The sequence below is a fragment of the Aspergillus saccharolyticus genome (assembly GCF_003184585.1).
Source record: "Aspergillus saccharolyticus JOP 1030-1 unplaced genomic scaffold BP01scaffold_25, whole genome shotgun sequence".
Classification (NCBI taxonomy): Eukaryota; Fungi; Ascomycota; class Eurotiomycetes; order Eurotiales; family Aspergillaceae; genus Aspergillus; species Aspergillus saccharolyticus.
The window spans coordinates 353,449-380,413 of NW_020290635.1; the positions used below are offsets into that span (position 1 = coordinate 353,449).

General features: G+C 52.5%; 10 protein-coding genes across 10 annotated transcripts; 7 read left to right on the forward strand and 3 right to left on the reverse strand.

Moving 5' to 3' along the window:
* Positions 1–68: 68 nt before the first annotated feature.
* Positions 69–4,166, forward strand: BP01DRAFT_300420 (putative ABC multidrug transporter; the record flags this gene model as incomplete). Its single annotated transcript, XM_025571988.1, has 4 exons — positions 69–113; positions 179–373; positions 438–3,733; positions 3,818–4,166. 4 exons carry the CDS (start codon positions 69–71, stop codon positions 4,164–4,166), a joined length of 3,885 nt encoding a protein of 1,294 aa, XP_025429693.1.
* BP01DRAFT_97797 (orotate phosphoribosyltransferase) lies at positions 4,107–5,531 on the forward strand. Its single transcript, XM_025580279.1, has 3 exons — positions 4,107–4,569; positions 4,626–4,761; positions 4,870–5,531. The coding sequence occupies exons 1-3, from the start codon at positions 4,476–4,478 to the stop codon at positions 5,354–5,356; spliced, it is 717 nt and encodes a 238-aa protein (XP_025429694.1). The 5' UTR covers positions 4,107–4,475; the 3' UTR covers positions 5,357–5,531.
* Positions 5,532–6,376: 845 nt separating this feature from the next.
* On the forward strand, positions 6,377–8,153 carry BP01DRAFT_358431 (MFS transporter). Its single transcript, XM_025575428.1, has one exon. It carries the CDS (start codon positions 6,417–6,419, stop codon positions 8,094–8,096), a length of 1,680 nt encoding a protein of 559 aa, XP_025429695.1. The 5' UTR covers positions 6,377–6,416; the 3' UTR covers positions 8,097–8,153.
* A 2,628-nt stretch (positions 8,154–10,781) lies between these two features.
* BP01DRAFT_358432 (zinc-binding alcohol dehydrogenase family protein) lies at positions 10,782–11,891 on the forward strand. The gene has a single exon (XM_025575429.1). It carries the CDS (start codon positions 10,817–10,819, stop codon positions 11,870–11,872), a length of 1,056 nt encoding a protein of 351 aa, XP_025429696.1. The 5' UTR covers positions 10,782–10,816; the 3' UTR covers positions 11,873–11,891.
* Positions 11,892–14,504: 2,613 nt separating this feature from the next.
* Positions 14,505–15,013, reverse strand: BP01DRAFT_97836 (uncharacterized protein). The gene has a single exon (XM_025580280.1). It carries the CDS (start codon positions 14,835–14,837, stop codon positions 14,547–14,549), a length of 291 nt encoding a protein of 96 aa, XP_025429697.1. The 5' UTR covers positions 14,838–15,013; the 3' UTR covers positions 14,505–14,546.
* Positions 15,014–15,189: 176 nt separating this feature from the next.
* BP01DRAFT_367226 (uncharacterized protein) lies at positions 15,190–15,605 on the forward strand (the record flags this gene model as incomplete). The annotated part of the gene is made up of 2 exons (XM_025576442.1): positions 15,190–15,469; positions 15,577–15,605. The coding sequence occupies 2 exons, from the start codon at positions 15,190–15,192 to the stop codon at positions 15,603–15,605; spliced, it is 309 nt and encodes a 102-aa protein (XP_025429698.1).
* Positions 15,606–15,747: 142 nt separating this feature from the next.
* BP01DRAFT_393305 (uncharacterized protein) lies at positions 15,748–17,259 on the reverse strand (the record flags this gene model as incomplete). The annotated part of the gene is made up of 4 exons (XM_025578224.1): positions 15,748–16,048; positions 16,120–16,635; positions 16,706–16,992; positions 17,112–17,259. 4 exons carry the CDS (start codon positions 17,257–17,259, stop codon positions 16,031–16,033), a joined length of 969 nt encoding a protein of 322 aa, XP_025429699.1. The 3' UTR covers positions 15,748–16,030.
* A 3,338-nt stretch (positions 17,260–20,597) lies between these two features.
* Positions 20,598–21,371, reverse strand: BP01DRAFT_393306 (hydrophobin family protein). The gene is made up of 3 exons (XM_025578225.1): positions 21,010–21,371; positions 20,830–20,918; positions 20,598–20,768 (listed from the first exon to the last, which is right to left on the reverse strand). Exons 1-3 carry the CDS (start codon positions 21,326–21,328, stop codon positions 20,712–20,714), a joined length of 465 nt encoding a protein of 154 aa, XP_025429700.1. The 5' UTR covers positions 21,329–21,371; the 3' UTR covers positions 20,598–20,711.
* A 1,767-nt stretch (positions 21,372–23,138) lies between these two features.
* On the forward strand, positions 23,139–23,947 carry BP01DRAFT_375352 (palmitoyltransferase YKT6; the record flags this gene model as incomplete). The annotated part of the gene is made up of 4 exons (XM_025576889.1): positions 23,139–23,159; positions 23,222–23,387; positions 23,470–23,750; positions 23,828–23,947. The coding sequence occupies 4 exons, from the start codon at positions 23,139–23,141 to the stop codon at positions 23,945–23,947; spliced, it is 588 nt and encodes a 195-aa protein (XP_025429701.1).
* Positions 23,948–25,450: 1,503 nt separating this feature from the next.
* On the forward strand, positions 25,451–26,469 carry BP01DRAFT_384370 (uncharacterized protein; the record flags this gene model as incomplete). Its single annotated transcript, XM_025577504.1, has 2 exons — positions 25,451–25,590; positions 25,647–26,469. The coding sequence occupies 2 exons, from the start codon at positions 25,451–25,453 to the stop codon at positions 26,467–26,469; spliced, it is 963 nt and encodes a 320-aa protein (XP_025429702.1).
* Positions 26,470–26,965: the final 496 nt, after the last annotated feature.

Below are 26,965 nucleotides of genomic sequence, written 5' to 3' on the forward strand. Positions count from 1 at the left end.
GACCGTGAGATGCGATTCCTGGGCGGCTTGGTAAAAAAGAAACGAACCAAGAACAGACCATCTGCATGATGAAGTGGAAAGAAGAAGACATCTGCTTGGAGCCAATACCTCCGGTTGGGATAGCTTTTCACATTCCCCCCCCCCTCCCGTATCATATACTGACCACGGTCGCAAACAGACTCCTGCCACAGACAGCACTGTCATCTCCTTATCGGAAGTCGAGAAGAACATCCTCGAGCAACAGATCCGTGTCCCCGTCTCTAAGCCGGGGTTCTTTGGCATCTATCGCTATGCCAGCCGATGGGATATTGTCTTCCTGCTGGGAAGCTCGCTCGCTTCCATCATCGGGGGCGCTGCTCTACCGCTATTCACGGTCAGTCATCGAATGCTGGATCAATCAGTCACTGATATCGGACTAACTAACCTGAGTTGTATAGGTTCTCTTTGGCAGCCTCACATCGACCTTCCAGGACATCGGCGCCGGGCGCATCACGTACGATCACTTCCACCAGGAGCTCAACAAATACGTGGTCTACTTCATCTACCTGGCCGCCGCCGAGTTCGTAACCATCTACATCGCTACTGTTGGCTTCATCTACACAGGCGACCATGTAGTCCAGCGCATCCGCGTGGAATACCTGCGTGCGATTCTCCGCCAGAACATTGCATTCTTTGACAGTCTTGGAGCTGGCGAGATCACAACTCGGATCACCGCCGACACGAACTTGATCCAGGACGGGATCTCCGAGAAGGTCGGCCTAGCGTTGACGGGGCTCTCGACCTTCGTCACTGCGTTTGTTATCGCATATATCAAATATTGGAAGCTCGCGTTGATATGCAGCGCCACGCTGATCGCGTTACTTCTCATCATGGGCGGCGGGTCCGTCTTCATGATGATCTACAGCAAGCGCGCGCTGGAATGTCAAGGCCGGTCCGGTAGCTTCGCGGAGGACATCCTGGATTCGGTCCGGACAGTGGTCGCCTTTGATGCTCAGAACGTGCTGGCTGCCAAGTACGAGGAGCAGCTGAAAGAGTCCGAGGCCCCGGCCCGGAAATCGCAGATCACCTTCGCTATCATGGTCGGCGCCATGCTGGGCGTCATGTACCTAAACTATGGGATGGGTTTCTGGATGGGATCGCGCTTCCTCGTCGACGCCCGGGAGCACGTCAAGGTCGGCGATGTTCTGACCATTCTCATGTCCATCATGCTGGGCTCCTACAACCTGGGAAATGTTGCCCCCAATGCCCAGGCGCTGTCCAATGCCGTGGCGGCCGCCTCCAAGCTCTACAGTACAATCGACCGGGCATCGCCGCTGGATGCCTCCTCCGAGAGCGGCAAGGTCCTCGCCCACGTCAAGGGGAATATTGTCCTGCAGAATGTGCGGCATGTATATCCTTCGCGACCGGAGGTCATTGTTACAAATGACCTAAGCGTCTATATCCCTGCAGGAAAGACCACCGCATTTGTCGGGCCCTCGGGGTCCGGCAAGAGCACGGTTATCGGGCTGCTGGAGCGGTTTTACAACCCCGTCGCCGGCCACATCTCGATCGACGGTCACGATCTCTATACCTTGAATCTGCGGTGGGTGCGACAGCAGATCTCCTTGGTCTCGCAGGAGCCAAGACTTTTCGCCACAACGATTTACGAGAATATTCGCTTCGGGCTGATTGGATCTGAGTACGAAAACGAGCCTGAAGCCAGTATTACCCGGCGCATTCATGACGCGGCAAGAATGGCCAACGCACATGACTTCATCATGGCGTTACCGAAGAAGTATGACACGAATATCGGTGGTTTCTCGCTGTCAGGAGGCCAGAAGCAGCGGATTGCGATTGCGCGGGCCGTGGTGAGCGACCCGAAGATCTTGTTGCTAGATGAAGCAACCTCGGCGCTGGACGCCAAGTCTGAAGAGATTGTCCAGGCGGCGTTGGACAACGCCTCCAAGGGACGGACGACGATTGCCATTGCGCATCGTCTAGCGACCATCAAGGAGGCTCACAATATTGTTGTCCTGGTCCATGGACACATTGTGGAGCAAGGGTCGCATTTCGAGCTTATGGGCCGAGAAGGTGTCTACTATGACATGGTCCAGGCGCAGCAGATCAAGCAAAGGGAAGCTGCTAAGCGACATGAGTCGATGACCTTTTTTTTCGACGAGGACTACATTGGAGGCGGATGTGCAATGGACGATGAAGACGATTTCAGCGACGATGCCTCGGACATTGTGCTGAAGACGGGTACGAAAAGACATAGACGTAGGACCAGGATGTCTATGTTCATTCCACCATTACCCTTCAAGCACAAGGAAGATCTGTCGCTCTGGGCGTTATTCAAGTTCCTCGCCTCATTCAACCGGCCGGAGTGGCCGATCATGATTCTGGGTCTTTGTGCATCGACCCTGGCGGGTGGTATTCAGCCATCCCAAGCGGTATTGTTTGCCAAAGCCGTTAACACTCTAAGCTTACCACCACTCGAGTACCATAAATTGCGCCATGATGCCAACTTCTGGTGCTTAATGTTCCTCATGATGGGGCTGGTGACGTTGGTCATCTATGCCACTCAAGGCACACTGTTTGCCTATAGCTCCGAGAAACTCATCTTTCGAGCCCGAAGCCAGGCATTCCGAGTCATGCTCAATAAAGAGATCTCCTTCTTTGACAAAGAGGAGAATACGACAGGCGCTTTGACATCCACGCTGGGTGCCGAAACCAAGCAGCTGGCTGGAATAAGCGGTGTCACTCTTGGGACCTTTCTCATTGTTACTGTCAACCTCTCAGCTTCCCTGGTCGTGGCTCTGGTCATGGGCTGGAAGCTAGCTTTGGTGTGTATTTCAGCCGTACCAGTCCTATTGATGTGCGGCTTCCTTCGCGTGTGGATGTTGGACCGTTTCCAGCGCCGCGCGAAAGCGGCATATCAACAGTCTGCAAGTTCAGCCTGCGAGGCTGCCTCTGCCATCCGGACCGTTGCTTCTCTGACGATGGAGAAGCAGGTTGTCACTTCCTACGAGAAGCAAGTTCGGGCTCAGCTGAAGGAAGACATCCTACCGATTTTTAAGTCCTCCGCTCTCTATGCCAGTTCCCAGGCGTTACCGTTCTTGTGTATGGCTCTAGGCTTCTGGTATGGCGGAACTCTTCTCGGGCATGGAGAGTACACACTCTTCCAATTTTATGTTTGCTTCAGTGAAGTCATCTTCGGCGCCCAGGCGGCGGGGACCATATTCTCCAACGCACCGGATATGGGCAAGGCAAAACATGCGGCTGCGGAGTTCAAGAAGTTGTTCAGCAACCGATCGACTTATAAGCACGCTGGATGTAAAGCAATTCATGTGTCCTCGATGCAGGGCTCGGTGGAGTTCCGGGACGTGTCATTCCGGTACCCTACCCGACTAGAGCAGCCCGTGCTACGACATGTCAGCCTCACGATCAAACCAGGACAGAACATTGCACTGGTTGGGTCAAGTGGCAGCGGGAAAAGCACGATAATCTCCTTGCTAGAACGGTTTTACGAACCGGTGTTGGGTGAAGTGTACGTCGACGGACGGGACATTGCAACGCTCGAAAAGAAGTCCTATCGTAGCCACCTTGCTCTCGTCAGTCAGGAGCCTGCTCTATTCCAAGGCACGATCCGCGAAAACATTCTGCTGGGATGCACGCACAACGAAGCGGTTGCGGAGGACACATTAGTACAAGCTTGCAGAGACGCGAACATCTATGACTTCATCATGTCACTACCGTAAGTGATTCCTTGGTGAAACTCTTCGCATCAACATCAATCCGTCCAACCACGTTGAGAGACCAATGCACTAATACCTCGCAGACAAGGCTTCAATACACTCGTGGGCAGTAAAGGCGGCATGCTCTCGGGTGGACAGAAGCAGCGAATCGCCATTGCTCGGGCGCTGATTCGGAACCCTCGCATCCTTCTGCTCGACGAAGCCACGTCGGCGTTAGACTCAGAGTCGGAAAAAGTGGTTCAGGCTGCTTTGGATGCAGCGGCAAAGGGTCGCACAACGATTGCAGTTGCCCATCGCCTGAGTACTATTCAGCGAGCGGACATGATCTATTTCCTTGAGCAAGGAGAGATCGTCGAGTGGGGCACGCACAAGGAGCTGCTGCGTCGGCGCGGAAAATACTATGAAATGGTCAACTTGCAGAACTTGGGCTAAAGGTGTGAGTTGTAAGATAATAGATAGGCTTTCGAGCAATTGTTTCGTTCATGTACATAGACTTAAATCATCATTCTTTTCGGGATTCTGAAGACTGAAGGACAATTGGAAAAGCCGATAAGTGATAAGGACAACTCCCGAGCTCGGAAGAAAGCGACCCTTCCGTGCGATCGAAACGGGAATAGTGCGGGGTATAGCTTACCTCATCATCTGGAGATGGATTCAATCTTTTTCTCCTGGGGGAAATGAAGGACGATTCCCCGCCAGCAGCTGCCTGCATATCTTCAATACATTCTCAGCTTCTTCGCTATGGCTCTCCCTGCTTACAAGACCTCTTTCCTGGAGTCCTCCATCTCCGCCAAGGTTCTGACCTTCGGCACTTTCACTCTCAAGTCGGGCCGTCGTACGTATTCCCCTCCCCGAGATATGATTCCGTACTAATTGGAAGATCACATCTAGAATCCCCTTACTTCTTCAACGCCGGTACCTTCCACACGGCTTCTCTCCTCTCCGCCCTTTCAACCGCCTATGCTCACACCATCATCTCTTTCCTCGCCGAGAACCCTTCCATCCCCAAGCCCGATGTGATCTTCGGGTGAGTGCGCCTCTTCCTTCAAATAATGATATTACCCCGCAGCATCCTCTCCTATACCTCTTTCTCGTCCATCTGGAGTCCTCAAACCAGTGCGTTAACCGCAAATAGCCCCGCATACAAAGGCATCCCCCTCGCCTGCGCCACCCTGCTCGAGCTTCACCGTCTCCAACCTGAAGTCTGGTCCGAGGTGTCCTACAGCTACAACCGCAAGGAGAAGAAGGACCACGGCGAGGGCGGCAGCATCGTGGGTGCAGGCTTGAAGGACAAGAACGTGCTGGTGATTGACGACGTGATTACCGCCGGTACGGCGATGCGTGAGACCTTGGATCTGGTTGCTAAGGAGGGCGGCAAGGTCGTTGGCTTTGCCGTCGCGCTCGACCGCCTGGAGAAGATGCCCGGCCCCAAGGACGCCAACGGTGTCGAGGATGATGCGCCACGCATGAGCGCCATGGGTCAGATCCGCAAGGAGTATGGCGTGCCCACGACGAGTATCGTCACGCTGGATGACTTGATCCGATTGATGCAGGAGAAGGGCGCTGGCGAGGACATGCGCCGCTTGGAGGAGTATCGGGCCAAGTACCGAGCTAGTGACTAGAGGGTTGAAAGAGAAATATAATTGGATGAAAGGGCGGCATTGCACCAAGTCAGGGGTTAGGGCTGGGAGTGAGTAGTTTGTTTCTGGATATGCTATTAGCTTAGGGATAGCATCAAGCTCCACTGGTTTTCTCCATGAAATGACGGGTTTGGCTCAATCCTTCGATTCACTTCTACCGCAAGAACGCCGCGGTGATATTGGCGCATATTTCATGATGATGTGTTGGGTTCAACTTCTCGGGGTTTTCTCGTTCTCTGTCAGTGAAGCTCGGTAGCGCTTTATTTCAACTTCGGAGATGCTCCGGGATTGCATCGGCACCGAGGCATCGCCGAGCTTGCGCCCTTAACTTCTCATCGTCCTGTCCAGACTCTCATCGACATCTCACCTTTTGAAGTATGTTTCATAACATATCGCGCAGCTGTGGGCTCTGGTCTTTCGTCATAGCTTGGGAGTTTTGATAGGCTAGTTGCAGCTTGCATGAGCAGAAATTTTCTTTCATCCCGGATCCTGCAGCTTACACGAACTGGATGACAACACATCTCCGCTCCGAAGATATACTCACCCGGAATTTACCAACTGGACTTACATATGATCGCGATCAAGTATAGCCCTTTTCACTGCTGTTGTCTGTTCGATGATGAGGGAACGCGTCGAAAGTCAGGAGAAGAAACTTATCGCGGTCGGCGCGCTGGGCTCATTAGACCTGAGTAGCTTTGGTCCCTGGTTCAGTGTTCAATCTGATGCAAGATGCACCCAATGCCGCGAGACAGGGATGGATGGCCTTGTTTTGAATCGGCTTTGAGTCAGCCAGATGGCGTGCGTTGGCTTCAGGAACCAGGCAATATATCTGACGGTTCAAGCTCGGTGCGTCTCGGTGATGGATCGGCGATGCGTCGGCCTTGCTGCGTGCCCGAACTATAGGATTTGGAACTCGCCAGCCATCACAAGATATAAATCCAAGCATTCCCTAGATATCAGGCTGTTGCTTCTTCCCTGGTCACACTGGAAAGAGTATAAAAAGGACACAATTCATCATATCAAAAGTCAACCAGTTATCATCATGGCACCACAAACTTCTGAGCCCCAGCGGGCTCTGAGCGATGCATTAGAGCAGCCACACCTCTTACGCACCGAGACTCGAGAGTCACTGCGAAACCGTGGAATTTCCCCAAGCCCTCCACCTCTCGACTACAACTATCCAGATGTCGGTCGCCCTGCGGACCCTGTCTTCCCGGAGGAATACACTATCGAGACCAGTACCGGCCTCGTTCCCCAACGCACGCTCGAACAAATTCGCTCGCGACAAGACCGACAACCCTCGTCAAGCTCCTCCTCAGACATTGAAAAGGCCGATGAGAAGTCTAACGAGTTTGTTACCTTCACAATCAACGATCCCGAGAACCCTTACAACTGGTCTCGTATCTATCGATGGTACGTCACCATGATCGCCTCGCTGCTTGTTGTCTGCGTTGCCTATGGCTCCGCTATCGTGACCGGCGGTCTTGGCCTCATTGAAGACAAGTATCATGTATCACTTGAAGTGGCCACCCTCACCTGCAGTATTATGGTCTGCGGGTTCGCTGTCGGCCCCCTTCTCTGGTCGCCCCTCTCGGAGATTATCGGTCGTCGGCCGGTCTACATCATCTCGCTTGTGCTGTACACTATCTTCCAGATCCCTTGCGCCCTCTCTCCCAATATCGGTGGACTTCTGGCTTGCCGCTTTCTTAGTGGCGTCTTTTCTAGCTCAGGCTTATCCCTCGCGGGCGGCACCATAGCCGACATCTGGTCCATTGAAGAACGTGGCATGGCGATCGCCTTCTTCGCGGCCGCTCCATACTGCGGCCCTGTGATCGGACCCATCGTTTGCGGCTGGATCACGGTAGGCTCAGGCCGCCTGGATCTCTTCTTCTGGACCAATCTCGCCTTCGCGGGCGCAGTCGCCATCCTCGTGGGTCTCATTCCAGAGACCTACGCGCCTGTCATCCTCAAACGGCGGGCGGCGCGCCTTCGTGCCGAGACCGGCAACCCACGCATCATCACCGAGCAGGAGCAACGCAAGCTCACTTTCCAGGAGATCGTTCGCACCTCGTTGATCCGACCGATCACCATGATTCTCACCGAACCCGTCCTGGACCTGATGTGCATGTACATCGTGCTTATCTATGCGATGCTGTACGCGTTCTTCTTTGCCTACCCGGTGATCTTTGGCAAGCTCTACGGCTACAACGACGGCCAGATCGGCCTGATGTTCATCCCTATTCTGATTGGGGCCGGCTTCTCGCTGATCTTCACGCCGCGTCTCGAGAAGCAATTCCACCGCATCTGCAGCCGCCGCCCGCCCACGCCCGAGGACCGACTCATCGGAGCCCTGATCGGCGCGCCCTTTATCCCTGTCGCTCTCTTCATCCTTGGAGCCACCTCTTACAAGGACATCATCTGGGTGGGCCCTGCCTCCTCCGGGATTGCCTTCGGGTTTGGCATGGTGCTGTGCTACTATGCGGTGAACAACTATATTATCGACAGTTACCAGAAGTATGCGGCGTCCGCGTTGGCGGCGAAGGTCTTCCTGCGATCCGGGGGCGGTGCGGCGTTCCCGCTGTTCATCACGCAGATGTACGACCGCCTGGGGCTGCAGTGGGCGTCGTGGTTGTTGGCGTTCCTGGGCGTGGGGATGGTGTTTATTCCGTATGTTTTCTATTTGTTTGGGGGGCGCTTGAGGGCCAGGCTCAACAAAAAGTAGAGTTATAGACGGAAAGCCGGGACGTTGTTGGGGGAAGAGGGGAGATATAGGACTGGAGGATAGTGCTTGGTCGGACATAAGAGGATAGATAATACTAATGCCGCAGATTAATGATAGACTATATAGAGCCCTAATGAGATACTATGATTGATTCTGAACGGAGTATTGTTCACTATGATTCTCACTCTAAGAAGTGTTACCATCCTGGGGGCACAACCACGGCAGCGATTCTATTCTGGCGCCCTGTCGAGGTATTAGAGCCGTGCACGAAATCGAACACTAAGTTATGGGGGGGGTGGAGACCAAATGTCTGGAATAGGCATGATTCAGAATGAGTCATGCTGGCTCATTCGGGGGTGGATCCCCTCAGCTCCGTCTGGGCGGGTGTATTTTAGACAGCCAAAACAACACACATCATCCTGTATCACTTCGACTCATTATGATAGTAGTATCCAGTAAGAAGATAATTATAAGATTGTGAAGGAAGTATGATAGTGTGCAGTAATGTGAGATAGACAGTTGACTATAGTATGAGGACGAAGTAAGTTTATATTTACTTTCCTATTCATCGCTGGCAATATGAGGAAACCCACCCTACAGCTGACATGCTTCGCATTGCTGAGGCGCTTGGAGAGAAACAAGATAGGAAGAACCTCTCCAAGGCTCCTGGGCCAACATCATCTAATCCTTCCTTAGTCTATGGGTGGTAGTGATAGATTGTTTGTGGATTTTATGACTATAGCTAATGAGGAGATATGTACCTATAGTAGTAGTAGTAGGGAGATGGGTTGTATACATGACACCCAACTAAAATAAGTCCGACAACCCCCCTGTCCGTTCGCCCCACCGCCTCCCAAAGGGGGACTCCGCCCCTCCAACCGGCCCATCCAACGGATTTCCGACCTCGACTCTATAAAGTTCCCCTCTCTTTTCCCACAGCCCCAACTTTCTCCTCCCCTCCTCACCAACTCATCGCTTCGGCGACAGCTACTCCCTCTCTCCTCTATTTTCCCTCCGGTCCCTCCGGGTCCCCGACCCGGGTCCTAAGTATACAAGAATGGACGTCGCAGCTACCAACGCTACGAACGCCATCAGGCAGCTCTCCCCGGCCATCTACCTGGCAGGGCAAGCCACCGTTTGATTCTAATCATAATCATCATTACCTCCAACAATATCCCGACTACTCTTCCTCCGATCTCGACCCATACCTCGATCTCTCCCTTCCAGTCTCCACTTCAACGGCCTTTCCTCCCGGTGACCTCGACCCGTTATCTTTCCTCCACGAAACCTCCTACTACCAATCTTACCACTCGGATCTCACAACCACAACACCCTCCCCGTTCGACTTCGACTTCAATCTCGAGGGTATCGACATCAGCGCTCTGGGACTTGTTCCAGAAGTCCCAATCCTCGATCCCGATTCCACAACCTTAGACTCCCTGCTCAGTTCTCCGGAGACGTTGAGCCTGAGCGAGTCCTTCCTCTTTGATTCGCCGAGCGTGCAGTCTCTGCCTGGTACGTCTCACTTGTAGAGGGATCGGAATGAGAAGGATATATACTAATTGCCAAACGATAGAATCCCAAATCCCAACCCCACCCGCCATCTTCCCACAGCGACAGCCACCACAACACCAGCCCACGCAAATGCCCGCTGTGACAACGGACCATCATTCCACAACATCAGCAGCAGCAGCAGCAGCAGCAGCGAAGCCTTCGTTCACCGTCTCCCTGGTCACCCCCAAGGACTCCGCGAACAAGGTGAGCAAGCGGCAGCTGAACACGCTGGCGGCGCGGCGGTACCGGCAGCGGAAGCTAGACCGCGTCAACGAGCTGGAGGCGGAATTGGAGGCCGTGAAACGGGAGCGGGATGAACTGCGGATGCGTGTAAGTAAGCTGGAGGGGGAGACCGAGGCGCTGCGAGGGATGGTAGGGCGAAAGTAAAACCACCACGTTTTTTTTTTTTGGTTGATATACCTCAGAAATTCAGCGCATGTTATTCTATTTGTGTTATACTGGAAAAGAAATACGAAGAAAAAGAACGAGGAAGAAACTAAAATCCACTGCCCCTCCCCCCCCGGCTTTTCAGCATCAATATCTCCTTATCCACCCCATCCCCCACGATCAACCGCACGGGCACCCTCCCGAGTCCACCTGCCCATCCTTTCCCCGACGGTAGTGTAGTTAGATAGTTGAATAAGGTATGCGTACATATCTAGCGTGGCATCGTCACTTGGCCAGCCCGTAAAATCCATCCCTATAAATGTCCGGGGAAGACATTGTGAAGGGATATTGAATCATGACAGGATTCACATCTTCGTCATTGAGAAAGACTATTGACTATGAGCAGCTCCAGTAGCAAAGCTGACTTGTCAATTGCAGCTCGGCAGGTCTAACTGTCAGCACGAGATTTGGATGATGGACTGTCTAAGCAAGGCTATGCCTCTAGGATACTAGTTAGTTCCGCTTGGACATGGCGGAGACAAGCTAAGTTCAATGACTAGTGGTTAGTATACAACATTACCAGCTGTCAGCATAAGTTAACTGACTACTAGTTAGTGAACAACTAGTACCATGAATTTATAAGCACTGGCAATTTAATTGTCAGCAGCGATTTGAACCTAACTCCCTACGACTATATAAATTCTTGAGTACAATGTTACTTGATAGAATCCCAAATTCCACCCCCAATCCAATCATCAACCACCTGACAAACCACCAGGATGCCTCGAGCCATAACCCTCATCTCCCCGCAAACTCCCGCCCTCACCACCATCCCTCCCCCGACCCTCCGCCCCGGGACTCTCCTCGTCCAGCCCAAAGCAGTAGCCCTCAACCCCACCGACCTGAAGAAAGCCAGCTCGCCCAACACCCCACTCCACCTGCCCCTGGGCTGCGACTATGCAGGCACCGTCCTCTCCATCCACCCGGAGACCCAAACCGCCTTCCAACCGGGAGACCGCATCTTCGGCTTCGTCTCCGGCTGCAACCCACTACACCCGAGCGACGGCTCCTTCTCGACCGCCACGCCCGCCGTCGCCGCGCTGCAATTCCCCATCCCCGCGCATCTTTCCTTCGCCGAAGCAGCCACCTTCGGGATTGCCCTCACCACCATCGGCCAGTCCCTCTACCAGACCCTGAACCTCGCCGCGCCGGACGCCCCGCTCGCCACGCCCCTCCCGATCCTGATCTACGGCGGGTCCTCCGCGATGGGGACGATGGCCATCCAGTTCGCCAAGCTCTCCGGCTACCGGGTCTTCACGACCTGCTCACCGCGCAACTTCGACCTGGTGCGCGCGTACGGCGCGGACGAAGTGTTCGATTACCGGGACGACGCCGCCGCCGCCGCGGCGCTCATCAACAGCAAGACCCAGGATCGATTGGGGCTGGTGCTGGATACGATTGGCGGGGCGGAGGCGGTCGCCTTCTGTGACCGTGCGCTGTCGAGCCAGGGCGGGGAATTCGCCACCTTATTGACTGACACCGTGATCCCCAGAGCGAATGTCCGCACGCGAATCACGGTGGCGTATACAGCGATGGGGGAGGAGGTGGAGCTGGGGGGATTCAGACTCCCGGCCCGGAAGGAGGATTACGAGTTTGCCGTAGAGTGGACGCGGAAGATATCCCCGTTCCTGCAGGATGGCAGGATCAAGCCCCATCCTGTGAGGGTGGTTGAGGGGGGCTTGCAGGGGCTGGTGGACCGAGGGTTTGGGATTATGGAGGCGGGAAAGGTAAGTGGGGAGAAGCTGGTGTTTGAGGTTGAAGCTGCGTCAGACTGAATCGATCGACGGTCTCGAGGGTGGGTAGTCTAGTTGATGCGGATGTGTGTATGTATTATCAACTTAAGGATATCTGTTTTGAATCAGCAGGGGAATCGATGTTCAAAGCTCATCACCGCTCCTTCCGCAACACATTTTCCATCAGATCTGAACCAGGGAAAGTCCTCCCACAGAAGACCAACCAATATAGATAGAGGGCGTGGTCTTGAGTAGCTCCGTCAGCACCTCCCGGGATCCCCAAGAAGTGGTTCCAGAATCGAGCGGCGGCGACCAGCACCAGGCCATCCCCGCTCTTTAGTACTCTTCAGTATTTTTGATTCAAAATTCTTCGCTGTATACTGATAACATACAGTGGGTGCTAATAGACTGCAAACATGGCAACATCGATGATCGAGATATGTATCTTCGGATCGCGGCCGCCGCGGCCGCCGGGAAATACGCTGGACATTCCGCCTTCAAGTCGGCTGAAGCTGGTGAGTCTCATATAGTGCAAGCGAATACAAATGCAGGCAAGTGACTAGCAGATGAGGTTCAGCGGCGGGAAAATCCAAACGAAGGTTTGACGGTGTTAATCCCGGGGCAGACACTATCGCACTCACTGCCTGGATGTCCTTGAAGATGAAGCCATTGTAAGGACCTAATTAGCGAGAATGATACCACGCCTCCGAGCACTATAACAGCGAGTTGCCCGAATATGGGATACGCATGACATCACAGAGAGGCTAAAGATTGTCCTCAGTTGAAAAGATACGAAAGATCTATCCCGAGACTGTCAAGGTGGTCAAATTAGAACGGTTGGATTGACCCAATTGTGATCGAGGGGAGGTAGGAAATTTCCGAATTTGGTTCCTGGGTTGACATTAGGAAATACGACTGGGGTGAGAAAAACAAAGTCCTATGAAGACAGCGTATTTTATTTTGGTTTTGCTATCTTCACGCTTCAATCTCATAGTTAAGTATTTCTCGCTTATGAAGTGGGTGAACTGACGCATGAGATCCAATCTACAGCCGAGAATATGGCTCGACCTAGCTGCTTACAGTGACCAGACTGAACGGTAGCTCAATCTCCACTCTTCAGAGCTAAGAAGAGATGCATTCATTACTAAAAAAATCAAGCACATAAGCTTGTTCATCGTGTGCGCCTTTCGCGCCCTTCTCTTAGCATCTGATATGAATTGAGCCGGGCAATCAATAGTCATAAGCTTGAATGTTTATATGAGACGAATCACCCACAAGTGATATCGAATCGGCCCCAGCGCACGCACCTCTGCAATTCATCGGGCGGAAGAGGCTCGCTGCGCATAACCCAGGTTCCACAGAACCTTCGACCCCTGGTCATTTCCATTGATTCTGGTTTCGACTGGGGGGCTGGAGGATCTGCCTAGGGGTCCTGAATTCTTCCGCTCACTGTCATGTGATACGCGACCGCATACGGAGTACAGAGTGTATGTAAGACTGAAGGGCGATGCGGAACTAGGAAGGAAGAAAGAATCCTGTTGCGGGAGGGGAAAAGAAAAAACCCCCACTCGCTCCGTCCAGCAGCAGCGAGGTGCAGCGCTGGAGCCTCGACTTGCGCAGGCTATAATCTTGTCACTTGAAAATCAAGAAATGGGATATTCTCTGGTTGGGCTCACGCAGGGCGGGCAAAAGTTTGTTCCTGCGAAAAATCCCGGAGTATCCGCCTTCTCTTACTACTTAGTAGGCCGGGCCGCTACCGCCGACGATCCCACCCGGACGACTGACTAAATATATCTGGCATTCAGGCAGCATGATTGTTGTCGAGGTCTTGAATGGTATGACGTATGGGAAGCGTGATTGTCACTCACTAACTTAGTGTGTGAGATTGTGAGTGACTACTGAGTAAGACACAGCACAGCGACCGGCGGCGCAGTGGTGCTTCCACTGCTTATCGGCACCACGGTGGGTTTAGGGCGAGGCCGATGCCGTCGATCTACGGACAAATTACGTCGTTGCCAGATGGAATGGCAGAAACGTTGCCGTTTCAAGGCTCCACACTGTTTCAGGTTGGAAGAGCCGAATACGACTGCTGGAATACGAAGGACTCCAGGGTAGTAGACGATGAGCGATGACAAAGCACGACAGGATCAGTGAAGATGAAGGAGAGAACAAATTGAATTTGTCGAGGAGGAGGAGGAGGTGGTGGTGGTGGTGGATGGTGTTGAGAAATAATAATTCTAGACCGGCAACTCACCGGAACCCGCAGCAACATCATCTCCAACCAATGATGAGGCCATCGCTACTTGGTCAAGCTTTCGGCAAGGGCGGAGGAGGGGAAAGAGAGGGTCGACAAGATGGAGAATTACTAGCGATGACTTTGGCTACGAGATAATAGGTATATACTAAGTAGAACTGTATACAGCAGACGCCTCATGGATAAACAATTTACCTGTTTTGTCAAGAATAACAAAACGGACTGGTGAACAATCACTTGCCTTGATGGTGAATTCATGAGGCAGTGGAGGAAGAAGTGAATGGAAACCAGAGACAACCTCTCCATGGAAGGACATCGATGCGCAATCCCAGTGGAGACCCCCCGACCGAGAACTCACCCAATGGCAATGGAAGACGGGTGTCAGCCAGCCTGAACACCGCCAGCAGGCCGCGTGGGCAACCGGCGAAAAAAACATGTCTTTCTCTCGATTTCTGCCTCTCATTAATCTTGTTCCAATTGGATTTTATGAATAATAGTGGGCCCCATTTTCACCTGCCCCGAGTTAGTAGTAGTTTGATTTTTCTTTTTCCTTCTCTTTGGTTGCTCGTGCTGACGCTGATGCTGTTGGTGCTGGTGCTGCTCTCCGATTACATTTACATACATATTGTACTTACTCGCTTCTCGATCGGCCTTCTTCCCCTCTTCTCTCTCTCTCTCTCTCTCTTTCTCCCTCTCACCTGTCCACTCGCTTACAATCACCGTCCCGGTCGAAAAGAGAGACCGATCGAGCATGCGATAATACTACGAGTATAACCTGGAAATTATCCGCACACACCCGCTTTCCCCTCTTCTCCCAGCACACTAGACTAGTCCAATCCTAGTTCCCCCATCGTACTCGGACCACCAACCTCCCCGATCACAATCAAGCCATCCTAAAGTCCGACTACTACTTAGTATATATTGATTACCACCACAAATCCACTGTCTCGTCATCATACTTGAACCAACAGACACTCGATCGCAACGAGCGCTTTTTCTATCCAGAGACTCCCCCATTATACACCAACAGCTATAAAGCAAAAAGGGAAAACCACACACACACACACACACACACACACACAAAAAGAAACAATATTCAGCCAAAATGACCAGCAGCACGGGCAGTCTCAGCACATCTGCCATCATCGTCATCGTCATTGTCGCCTGCCTCGCCCTCGTCTCGCTGGGCGCCGCCCTCTTCAAAACCTACGGCGGACCCGACAAGGAACGGCCCTACAACTTCTCTCGCGAGCAGGAATCCTACATGCGCACTGTGCGCTTAAAGAATTTGGGCATCTTTCAGCGCGAGTCGATGGTGGGGTATCCCGGCGGGGGCAGTGGGAAGGGCCCCGCGCCGCCGGTCGTTCGCGATGTCGAGTCGGGGTGTATGTCTTCCAAAGTTTTTTCCTACTTGCGCTTGCTTTTCTCTTTCTCGTTTTTGACTGGAAATCAATTTCTGGCGGTGCGCGCTTGCTAATCAGTTAATCCATAGACTCGGAGAATGATTCGTCGCATTACTAGTTTTCTCCGTCTTACCTGCGCAGCTCTCCGGGAATCTCCCGGATCGCTTCGATACGACGATACCACTTTCGATTCCAGTCACAAAGAAAAGTTGGCGATACGTGAAGAGCGTGAATATTGTATGAATTGACGATCATGGGGGTTTTTTTTTTTTTTTTTTCTTTTCCGTTAAGGGTCTTTAGATTCCCACTTCTGCTGATGGTGATATTTGTCTCATGTTTCCAGCGGTGTCATGCGACTGGCGTTCTTCAATTTCTTTATATGATTTCCTAGATTATACCAACCTACTTCTCCCTGTCTTTCCCACCGTTTGTTTTATAGCTATTGATGCCCTCCAATTGAGCCGGACCCAGGATCTTGGCATGTCCAGTCATATGCAAGTGTCGCACAGCTCGACATCTTGCTGAAGTGCCTATACTTCCAAATCAGGTCTTAAGTCGGCCCTAGACCCGAAGATTATAGTCTTCATCCTATCTCCCGGGGAATAAGACCTCTCCGCCCTGATGCCCCGCACCAATCCAGGCAGCGCCTCCTGCTCCGCTCGTGACGCCTCGCAGAACGCCTCGGCCCCCCGCACCACCGCCAGACTCGCTGTCAGCGCCGCTGTGGGACTCTGTCGGTTGGCTACCGCAACCCCACAGATTTCTCGCACTGTGGTGCGGATCTTCTCGTTCAGCACGGTGACAGCCCGCCGGTGCGATACGTGGGAGCGGAGTCGGTCGACGTGAAGGGTCCTGTATGGCGAGGAGCAGGTCGATAAGCCCAAGCGATTGCGGGCCACAATGTGGGTGTCGTTGAGGAACCGTTGCTGTGGGAAGAAAATAAAACATTCGGAGAGGGGTGCGGATGGAGACAGAAAAGGAGTGAAGGCGAGAGGGGCGCTGGTCATCCAGCTTTGGCGGAGGTGAAGGAGGTGCTCATATAGGGCGCATCTCTGCTGGAAAGATGCTCGGGGAGTAGGTACAGGCGGGAAACAGTATTGGATGACATGCGCCCCAAGAATGAGCAGACGGTTGGCCCAGACATGATGCTCAAGCGAATGAAGGTAGAAGGGCCAAGTGGGGCATACTGTCAAGTTCTTCATTAAACCGCAAAAATACCACCGCCGCAAGCAGGTTCTCGTCCATGGTCGCATTGGGCTCGAGGCTTGCAGCGCGTAGGCCGGCGATAGAGCGACTGTGGTAGGCGAGCATGGATTCCTCGCCAATCGCAAGCCCGTCCTTCAAGCCATAGTAGCGCGTGATTTCGAGTTGACGCTGTTGGGGAAGGGTGCTGAAGTGTCGGGCGGATGCGGAGAGGATCGCGTCCAGGAGAGGCGGGCAGGTGCGCGCTCTTTGTGGAACAACGACAGCAGAATTACGCTCGGGGTCGCAGAGGTCGAACTCATCTCATAAGAAGTGGTCACACAGACTCTCTGCAAACGACTTACCCGTATCCCAAGGTTTTCCACCAAATAACGGAGGAGACAAGCTTCTTCTAAGCTCAATTATACCCGTGTAACTTGACCCTGAGATTCAGGCGATGGTAGAGCAACAGATTTGGAGGCAATATTTGATGTTCCCAATTCATTGCAGATCTTCTCTGAGCTGATGCCGTCACCAGGCTTGATCAGATGCTTCGAACGAGGTGGAAGCGTGTCAGGGACTGTGCCCATTGTCGACTCTCCTGCGTAGAGTGCCACCAAAACCGGCCCTTTAATGACATATTCGAAAGAAAAGTTTCCTTTGGATGATTAGCTGCGGTCGCAACCAGACAAGGGGGGGGGAAGAACATCATACTGCCAGCTACTGTTCTTGGGTCATCAGAGGAGTTTTGCGCATGTTCTGCGCTGGTCATGTTCAGGAACTGCGACTGTGGGCTGGGACGAATACATTCCCTCCCGGCGCTTGGACAAGGCTCACATTTGGGTCGAGAATCATCACCTACAGAGAAGCCAGAGTTGGTATCTTGTCGACGAAAGGAAATGGAACAGATTCAAGGAGGTAATATCTACATTGAAGGTGGTGTCCTATATCGATTGTATGAATGTGAGCGTTCAAGAGTCCGGCAGGGACAGGATAAGCGGACCTACTCCGACAGAATCCACTGGGAACAATCAGTAGCGTTCGGAGAATAAGAAGAATAAGATCAGATATTTTTACCCAGGTGGACGCCTAGCCGGCATGCAAGATGAGAGAGATATCGGGTAAAGATGGAACTGGGACGAACAAGAGTAGTGGAGCAGTAGTTCGTTGTGGAGGCGAAAGGATGGTGGTTCGGCGACAGTTGCCATTTCGGTTACTGTAACTACGGAGTACGTCCAAATCCCTCATCTCAGTCTTGGTATCATGGCATATTCACCTGCGCTGCTCCATATACACTTCCCATAGCTGCTGCGACGAAACCTGTACATACAGTACAGCACTACACGTTCCCAATCTACAAACTATGACTCCAAATCAATTTCAAATTCTCAAATTCCATACTGGAAGACACTAGTATGAGTGTAGAGCTCCACCGAGGCGGGCCCGCACGATATTCCTGTGAACACAACTCGATGAAGGGAATCCAGGTCGTCGAGAATAGCAAAATAAGCACAGAGAGTCCTTCCCACCCTACCTATCTATAATATACACCCCGAAAGACATCCATGTTGGACAACACATGCAAATCTTAGAGTCCATCATTGGGATCCCAGATTTTGAACCACCGTTTATCCATCCCCGCCTGACCTTTCTCATGGGAATGCTGATCTGTACTCAACCGATTCCGCCCTTCTGCATCCTCGTGGCGCCCACTTGCATGAATGGTGTAATTTTTGTCAACCCGGGGCAAGTATACCGTTGCCAGCAGCAGCATCAAAGTATACATATCTAACAAGTGCTTTTCGAGATAGTGGTTGTATAGATTACCGTTCCATCGAACCTTTCTGTTCATGTACGCTCCAGGATTTCTCATCATAACTCAACTATTGATTTTCTACTATGGCATTTTGCCCATTATCGAGTACTTCCGAGACCCCAAAGGCCTTCGGAAGTACCCCCAAACCCTCCTTCGGGTTGGGCATAGCGAGGACATCCGCTTCCTGGACCAGGGCAATGACCAGATGACTGCCGAGACGATGGATGGGAAGGTCAAGCGAGTTGGGCGAGCAAAGTAAGGAGCTGCAGCCCTACTTCGTCGTCTTCAGTACCGGCACCAGAGGGGGCATTGGTTGCAACATCAGCTATTGGGAGAAGGCCGTGCTGATTGCTTCACTGGTGCGTCGCTATGAGGTTGCGCTGCCTTTTCCGACCTGGGAGCCGACGCGACACAAAACTACGAATGCTACGAGGCTTGGGCGGATTCCCATGAAGATATGGCGACGGCCGCACTCACCAAGCACTTAGTCACAAGGTAGAATTGCTACTTCTCTGATGACCAAGTGCAGCAGCACATCATGAATGCATAGCAAGCTTCTGGACAGCACACCGTGCACATCTCTGATGAACCACACCATCAGTAGGTTCTACATTCCAATAATCCAACCGACTTCCGAGCCCTTCTCTCCCAAATAAACCCATTTCCACCTAAACACTGTACCTGAATTGCACATTCTCCCAGTCGGCCATGTTCTCCTCCACATTCAACCGTCCCCAGATGCAACGACTGTTTTTCCGTCAACCCCCATCGAGTCGCCACAATCAGTTTATCTCTTCGCTTGTTCTATCAGATTATCTATTAGTTGGATCCCATTGTTAGCCTCCATAACCACAAGCAGCCGTTCTCGCTCCGATCCAGCCATGCGAATAGAGACGATCGCTGGAAATCTGTAGTCTAGGAATTCAAGTCCATGATATCCCGTTTCTATGACTATCCTCTGGTCGGTGGTCATATCAGTATTGTTGACGATGACACTCGGATCTGAGGCCGTCTCCGCATCTAATCTCTCGCTAATCAATCGGATCCCGGCCCGTGTCTTTTCTGGCATCCAGCATCCGAAAGACCGACTACAAAGTAATCCAGGCTTGTCGCTGCAGTACGCAATCATTGTGCACACGTCTCCGAACAATCTGCCCGTGGTGCAAGATATTTCATCACCAACACATTCTCCCCGCCACGGAGGTTGAAACTCAAGACCCTTCCGGTCTATCACAAGCGGTTACCCTCGGCCTTCTCCAGAGATGGGTCATAAACGGCTACTACCTTACCTGGCTGCAGAATCTTCGACACGAATACCAAACCCGACGGGACTGGATGATCCAGAGTTTCCAAGACAACTTCTCTCTCGTCCAGGGCCCTCCCAGCGTCCCTGACCTCCAAGTGGCTGGTACTGCTATCGTGGCTGTGCTCGACTCCATTCCCATTTCCTCCTTCGTCCCTCCACCCTCAACGGGCGGTATGTTCGTCTGGGCGCAGGTCCATCTGTGCAACAATCCCTCGTTGCAGAAGATGCGCCACAACGAATCGCACGAAAATTCCCAAAGAGTGCATTGCAGAGCACTTTTAGGAGATGTTGGTGGAAGAACGAGTGCGTCCTTCACATTGTTTTGACTTGAGATGTCTTGTCATAGCTGACTCGCTGATGTGGCGCCGCTAAGGTGCTCTTGACTCCGGATTCATATTACCATCCTTGGCAAGGGAAGAGGAAGGCAACAACGAAGGCACGAGTTGCGAAGCCGGCTGTGACGATCTCTCGATTTTCATTTTCGATGATGACGACGGTAAGCAGAGATCACGGCCCCGCCTTCTATCGGTTGGATGGATTCTGACGTTGCCGGACTGTGACTGCTGAGGGAGGAGATCGCTCGTCTTGCAACGGCGAGTCCTTTGGTCTTGATTGTTTAATCAGCGCGCATACTTAGCTACTGAAGCGGACAAGGCAACCCTTTGCGACCTGCCTTCCAACAGGTCAGATTCCCACAGAATTGAGAGCTTATATACGACGGACTGTAAGGATCGAGGGTAGGATCAAAGCACTGGTATTTATTAAGGTAATTATGTAGACCAGGAATCACTTTTCAAACAAAAAGGCAGTCTAGTGAAACGAAAGAATCTCGAAGATGGGTCTACTCTTGCCATGAGAAGAACGGAAAAGAATAGAAGCAATTTCGCCCAAGGTGGAATCCATATTGGATATGGATCCGCTTAGATGATGGAGCCCAGAGCAACACAGGGCAGAGAGACACCGAGGAGATCGTCGGACTGTGAGAAGAGTTAGCGTTAGAACAGATTCTTGTATGATAACTGTCACAGGGGAACTCACAGCATCGGCACCGCTGTATTGGCAGCAGGCAATGTTCTGCTTGCACTGCTGGTTGATGAGGTCCTGGACGTCGACAGCGATGATAGGGACTGAACAATCATGTTAGCATTTATCCATTTTGCTCTCCACTTGGTGGGAGGGAAATAATCGTAAGGAAGCTGCAGAACGCGAGAGACTTACTCTCGAGATCGAGCTTGGAGCACTGGTCGAACAGACCAAGACCCTCAGAGCCAGAGCCAGTGCCAGCAATGTTGCCGAGAAGACCGGCCAGGGCACCGGAGTCAATGGTGGTGGTGTCGCCAGCGTATGTGGCCTTGTTGCAGCAGGAGAGCTGGGCCTGGTCACCACACTTGGCGGAACCCTGCTTGATGGTGTAGTCATCGGGAACAGGGAACTTGGGCTTGTCGCCGCGGACCTCGAGGTTGCGGGCGGAGGGACCACCGACAGCGGCGGTGGCGGAGGCCAGAGTGGCAGCGGCGAGGACGGCGAAGAAACGCATGGTGATGGTGAGGATGGGTTTTTGGGTTTGTAGGAGGTCTTGGATAGATTGTTTGATGGAGAGGAGAGCGTGAGATGATGATGATGAGAAGGAATCGAAACGACGGAGCAGAAGACGGTATATATGCGTTTTTTCGACGTGGTGTTCGATGATCGATGTTCACTTGCCCTACCTACCTCCAGCCCTTCCATTGTTTGATTGGCAGGAAAGGATGTTGTTAGATTGGGCATTCCAGTCTCTCTCGTTGCATTCCGAGCAAGGGAAGCTTTCCGGTTGCGGCGCTGGGGAGCGTTGCGAAGACGGGACGGCGTTGCACGGCACCCAAGATCTCAAGCATCACGATTGCGACCCGATGTGACGTTGTCCAGGTCCTTTCTTCCATTGATCCCTCTCGTCCCTGGTTCAAATGCTTAAACTAAGTTCATGAAGGGGTAATTGATAGCAGATCTCGTCCCGGAAACAGTGGCATTGATTATTCATTCTGGGTGACATTCCACTCCTTATCGCGGGCCCTCAATAGTTCCAACAAGGGGGAGAAGAGAGAGCGAGTCAGAGAACACCATAACAAATACTTTAAACCTTGTACCTTAAACAAGAACGTGCAGGTTAGCGGAGAATAACAGAGAATTTTGCATGCAGGACGGAAAATCCCTCACATGGTTACCCATGTAGACTCATTCTGTGTCGGTTCCCTCACTCCATCCATCCCCCGACCTTCAATCTACCCCTTCGTACGCGCAACTGATTCAGACTCATTTGATGAGGATCCGCGACTGCTGCAAAACTAGTGCAATTCCCCAGGACAGAGTTCATGCACCTCGGCTGACCTGCATCTGCATTCTACTAGCTGCTGGGAGACCTTGCTCAAGATCACCTTCTCAGGCACAACCATAGGGTACAGCATAGAGTGCGTGCGGCTCGGAGAATTTCCAGCGCGATCTTATACACGACGCATATGTCTGGATCGGCCTCGGACGGATAATGTTGGATTATGTATGCATAGTTTGCGCAAATGAACGATGCCATGAATCATTGTTTTTTCCATTGTTATTTGCACTCGTAGCGCTGGCTTTCCATGAACTCGACTCTGAATTTATTCTAGTCTGTGAGAGGCTGTGCTCGATCGCTTGTTTCGAACTTTCTGTCTCATGCAATATTTTTTCCCTTGTTGTATCATCATGACTCAATCATATGTAATCATATCAGTGTATCTTGAGCATAAGTATAGCAGTGTAGTCGCGCAGTTAGTCCGGGCTATGCGTCTTGTATTCATGAAATGATATACTGGTTATTGAGTTAATAATTGAGAGTCTGCTTCCTATACTCGAGCATCTATGGAGAAGATATTGCGTGATCAAAACAGTAAGTTCTTGCGCCCAACGAGTGTTGTGGTGAAGTGTGGTGCAGACATATTTTATTGAGTAGCAGTAGAATGGATATATATTTGTTGAATCAAGCCTGCACGTGAACCATGGTATCATGTGGCACTAATAGTACTAGTAGGTGAAAAGTTCGAGATGGAGAATGGTCTTTCGCTGCAATGATGAAGTAAACGAACAAAAGTAAATTGGTTGAATATCTTCAAGAATTACACCTATTGAAGTCATCGACAGCATCACGATTCCAGATGTAATTCCTGATCACACCGTGATGAGGGAAGATGATGATAAACAAAGAAGGCCGTTGATGCCCCAGGCGCCAAGGCGGTGAGGAGTGTAACTTCAACCGCCGCCCCGCAAGGTTTCGGCTGGTCATCGACGTCAGCATCTCCAAGTCTCTCCCCCCCCCCGTTTTCCCCGTCGTTGCCAACATGAAGATCGTCTATATTGGAGTGAGTGCTCTCCGTGGCCTTCGTTATCTTCGATGGGAGTACTCACGTCGACCTTGCTCTAGATCCTCCAAAATGGCCAGGCTCCCGCAGTGGAGCTCTGCGCCGAGCGCGAATTAAGCAGCTACTCGCGCTTTACCAGGGGTAGCATCAGCGAGTTCATGACCATGTTCAGCAAGACTGTCGCCGAACGCACGAAACAAGGCCAGCGACAAGACATCCAGGAGCAAGGCAAGTTCTTCGCCCGCTATACTGGGCCATCCACCTCTCTATTTTACTTTCCCACCATCAGCCCCTGACCGCCAGATCGCAGACTTCACATTCCACGTATACGCGCGCACCCAGGGTATCGCTGGGGTCATTATCAGCGATAATGAGTACCCTTCCCTAGCCGCTCACCAGGTGCTTTCCAAAACACTTGACGAGTTCCTCACCCTCCACCCGAACGCTGGTTCCTCGCGCGAACCGATCCCCTTCCCCTCTCTCAAGACCTACATCCAGGCCTATCAGGATCCTCACCAGGTCGATAGCATTCTCAAGATCCAGAAAGAGTTGGATGAGACCAAGATCGTTCTGCACAAGACCATCGAGAGTGTGAGTTGGATTATTCCCTTCTTCGTCAATGCCGCATCAGCTGGCGAGGTGACCAGGCTAACGGTCCCTCTCACTAGGTTCTCGAACGAGGCGAAAAAATCGATGATCTGGTATCCAAGTCGGAGGGTCTGAGCGCACAGTCGAAGATGTTTTACACATCGGCGAAAAAGCAAAACTCCTGCTGCGTGATTATGTGAGGACGCATGGGATGACGCCGACTCGAGTCGCCAGTACAACCCCGGCGGAAACACATCAGCGACCGATCATCATGACTTCGTTTTGAGAGCGTTTTTGTTTGCCACTACATGGTATTCGTTTGCAGTTCTGGACCAGTTTGTTTGCTTCGAGAACGGGGACGGGAACGCCTAAGTGCTTTGCATTACGGGAGCAGGAGGCGGAAGGGTAGAATAGGCATTCTTAATGGGATCTAAGGGCCCGAAGAGAGCAGTTAATGCAGCGTGTGGGCTTCGAAGACTTGACGCCGCCGTACCGAGAAGGACAGCGTAGCGACTGAATTGGACCGTCCCCCGCCGTAGTCATCTCCTTCCGTGCCTTTCATTTTGCTCTGTTGGCTGTTCGTGGTCACGGCAGTGGATCAGGAAGAGGGGCACATCGACAGACCATCCTTATCTACCGAGGAAGGGCGGTGCTGGCAGCGGTGATTGGCGGCAGGTTCCAGCCCATAAGTATTAGACTTATTTATTGCAAATTAGTGGGCGATAATCAGGGTTACGAACCCACTGATCCCCCAAATCGGGCCCTACCCGTGGTTCCCGCCAGGAGGAAATGGGAATCGCTGTTACTTTTCGGCCAATTCTTCTACCGTGGAGGCTATGTTTTTTTTTGGAGAGAGGGGGGGGGGAGCTGTAGCCCGCGGAAGATAGTGAGATAGGTACTCCGTACATGATTATGTGCTGTATAGTTGCAAGACTCCTTGACCGATATGTACGGATTGAGTCGTCGAGTTGCAGAACTTCTTGTCAATCATTCAGCGATGAATAATCGGCCAGATCAACCTTTCGACTTACGTGACTTTCGTCACGACCCAACAGCGAATTTCCACCCCCTGACCCTCCCCCTCTCCTTCTCAGCGATAACTTTCCTACCTTAGTTCGTGTACTGTTTCTAGAACACGATCCACACCTACCACCGACAGCCTCAGTTTCCATTATGTACTCCGTAGCAGCATCGGCCTAGCATCGGCCTAGGGCTGCCTATCGTTTTTTATGCCCGAGGCTACCCGGGTCCCGGCCCGGTTGGCTTCCATTGGTCACATCCGCCGAAGATGCCCTCGCTCCGAGCGGATATTGTTCCTTGTTGCGCTGGTGCTGTGTGGGAATTATTGACGTTGCTCAACCCTGGGATACGCCCATTACCTTATTTCGTTCGGCTTTAGCTATTTTATTATCACGCTGGGTCCCCACGGTGGCCATCCTTCTCATCGCTGCTCGCCTGGTACTTTCTTTCCTTCATCTCCAGTTCAGCGTTGCGTTCTAGCGATTTGCATCCATCCATTGGTGAGCCCTCTCCTCTATCCATACTAAGTTGTCCTTCATGCCTGACTAACCTGGGTGCCAGATACCCTCCAGTCCATTCCTTCTGCGCCTCTCCTTTGTTCATAGGACAGCCTGGGAATATTCCCTGTGTTCCCCATCGTCACCTTGCTAGGGCAAGGGGGTTCCCATCTGCTCAACGTCACCATGGATCAAGATCTCGCCTTCCAACAGACGCTCCCGTGGAGCCTCGAGCGCAATCGACTGGCAGAACTCCTGACGGCGGATTTCACGGTTGCTGCAGGTTCAGCAGCCTTGGTCACTCCGGCCGTGATGATCTTGGACAGGTACAGCACCCGCCCGGATGTGTGAAAATGAATGCACGTATTGACCTTCATGCTAGACTGGTAGTGGAAAAGTCCTCACACAACCAGCCTCTCCTACCAGCCTTCCGGCGACACCTGTGGCTTTCCATCACGCAACCTGCGACTTTTCTCACCTCTCGACCGAGTCTGCTCGTCTGGTCCCTATACACCGCAACGTTTGCTGCGGCCAATGCCACTGAGACTATTCTCAGCGAGGTCTATCCACACATCGACCACGCCCTGGCTAAAACGTCGACATTTTTAACCACCTTTGTGGTCAACTCTTCCGTTGGCATCTGGAAGGATGTCAAGTTCGCTCAACTCTTCGGTCATAGCCACAGCACGAGCACCGCGGGAACAACCACTCCTCCGCCCACCGCCGCCGCATCAACTCCAGCAGCAGCAGTAGCCAAACCAGCCACTGTTGCCGCCGCCGCCGCATCTCAGAGCAAGATCCTCCGCTCCGTAACACGCTCTATCCCCTTTGCTACCTACTCCGCATTCCTCATCCGCGACGCCTTGACAATCTTCGGCTCGTTCAGCCTCCCAGCGATGGTATCTGCCTCGATTCCAGACTCAGTCGCCTCGAGCGAGTACAGTAAGATCCTGCTCGCGCAATTGGCCATCCCGGCTTCGATCCAACTCATTAGCACTCCGATTCACCTCCTGGGGCTGGACCTCTACAACCGACCAATGGCAATCTCGGCCTCGGACCGAATGTCGCGAGTGAGTCGGGATTGGATCGGGGCGTCGCTGACGCGGATGTGTCGCATCATTCCCGCTTTCGGTATCGGTGGGTTCGCCAACACCGAGGGGCGGGCCTATCTTCATGAGCAACTGCGGCTGTCCGGTGAGGAGTGAAGCAACTGCGACAAACTACCCAGTGATCTGAATTGCTTGAGCATACAAACATTTCAACAATGAATGACGCATTCGATAAAATCACTTACTGCACCTTGAACTTGTGACATTACCCCCAAGACCTGGCATTCTCTCACCGATTTCGGCAAAGACTCGGTGAAGAAGGGGGGTGCGAAGTGAGTTTCGTGTTTCCGGGGCGGGGCGGGGCAGGGGTGCGCGCGCGCGTCTCACTGGTTTGAGCCTTCGTTTCCCCATTGGGCTAAGCGGCACATGGGCTGGTGAAGGGCTGGTTTTCGCCACCCGGCGGGAAACCACACACCGCCCGGGAAAGCTCACTCCGCCCATCATCTCAAAATAGGCTGGGAAAGCGTGACACCACTAGCCCTAACCCTGCTACACTGCCCTGTTGGGCAATTACCTCAGGAGGCAGTGTCCGCTTTTCACTGCTCTTTTGCACCGCCCAGCCACACCGACCGGGCCGGGTGCAGGCCCGGAT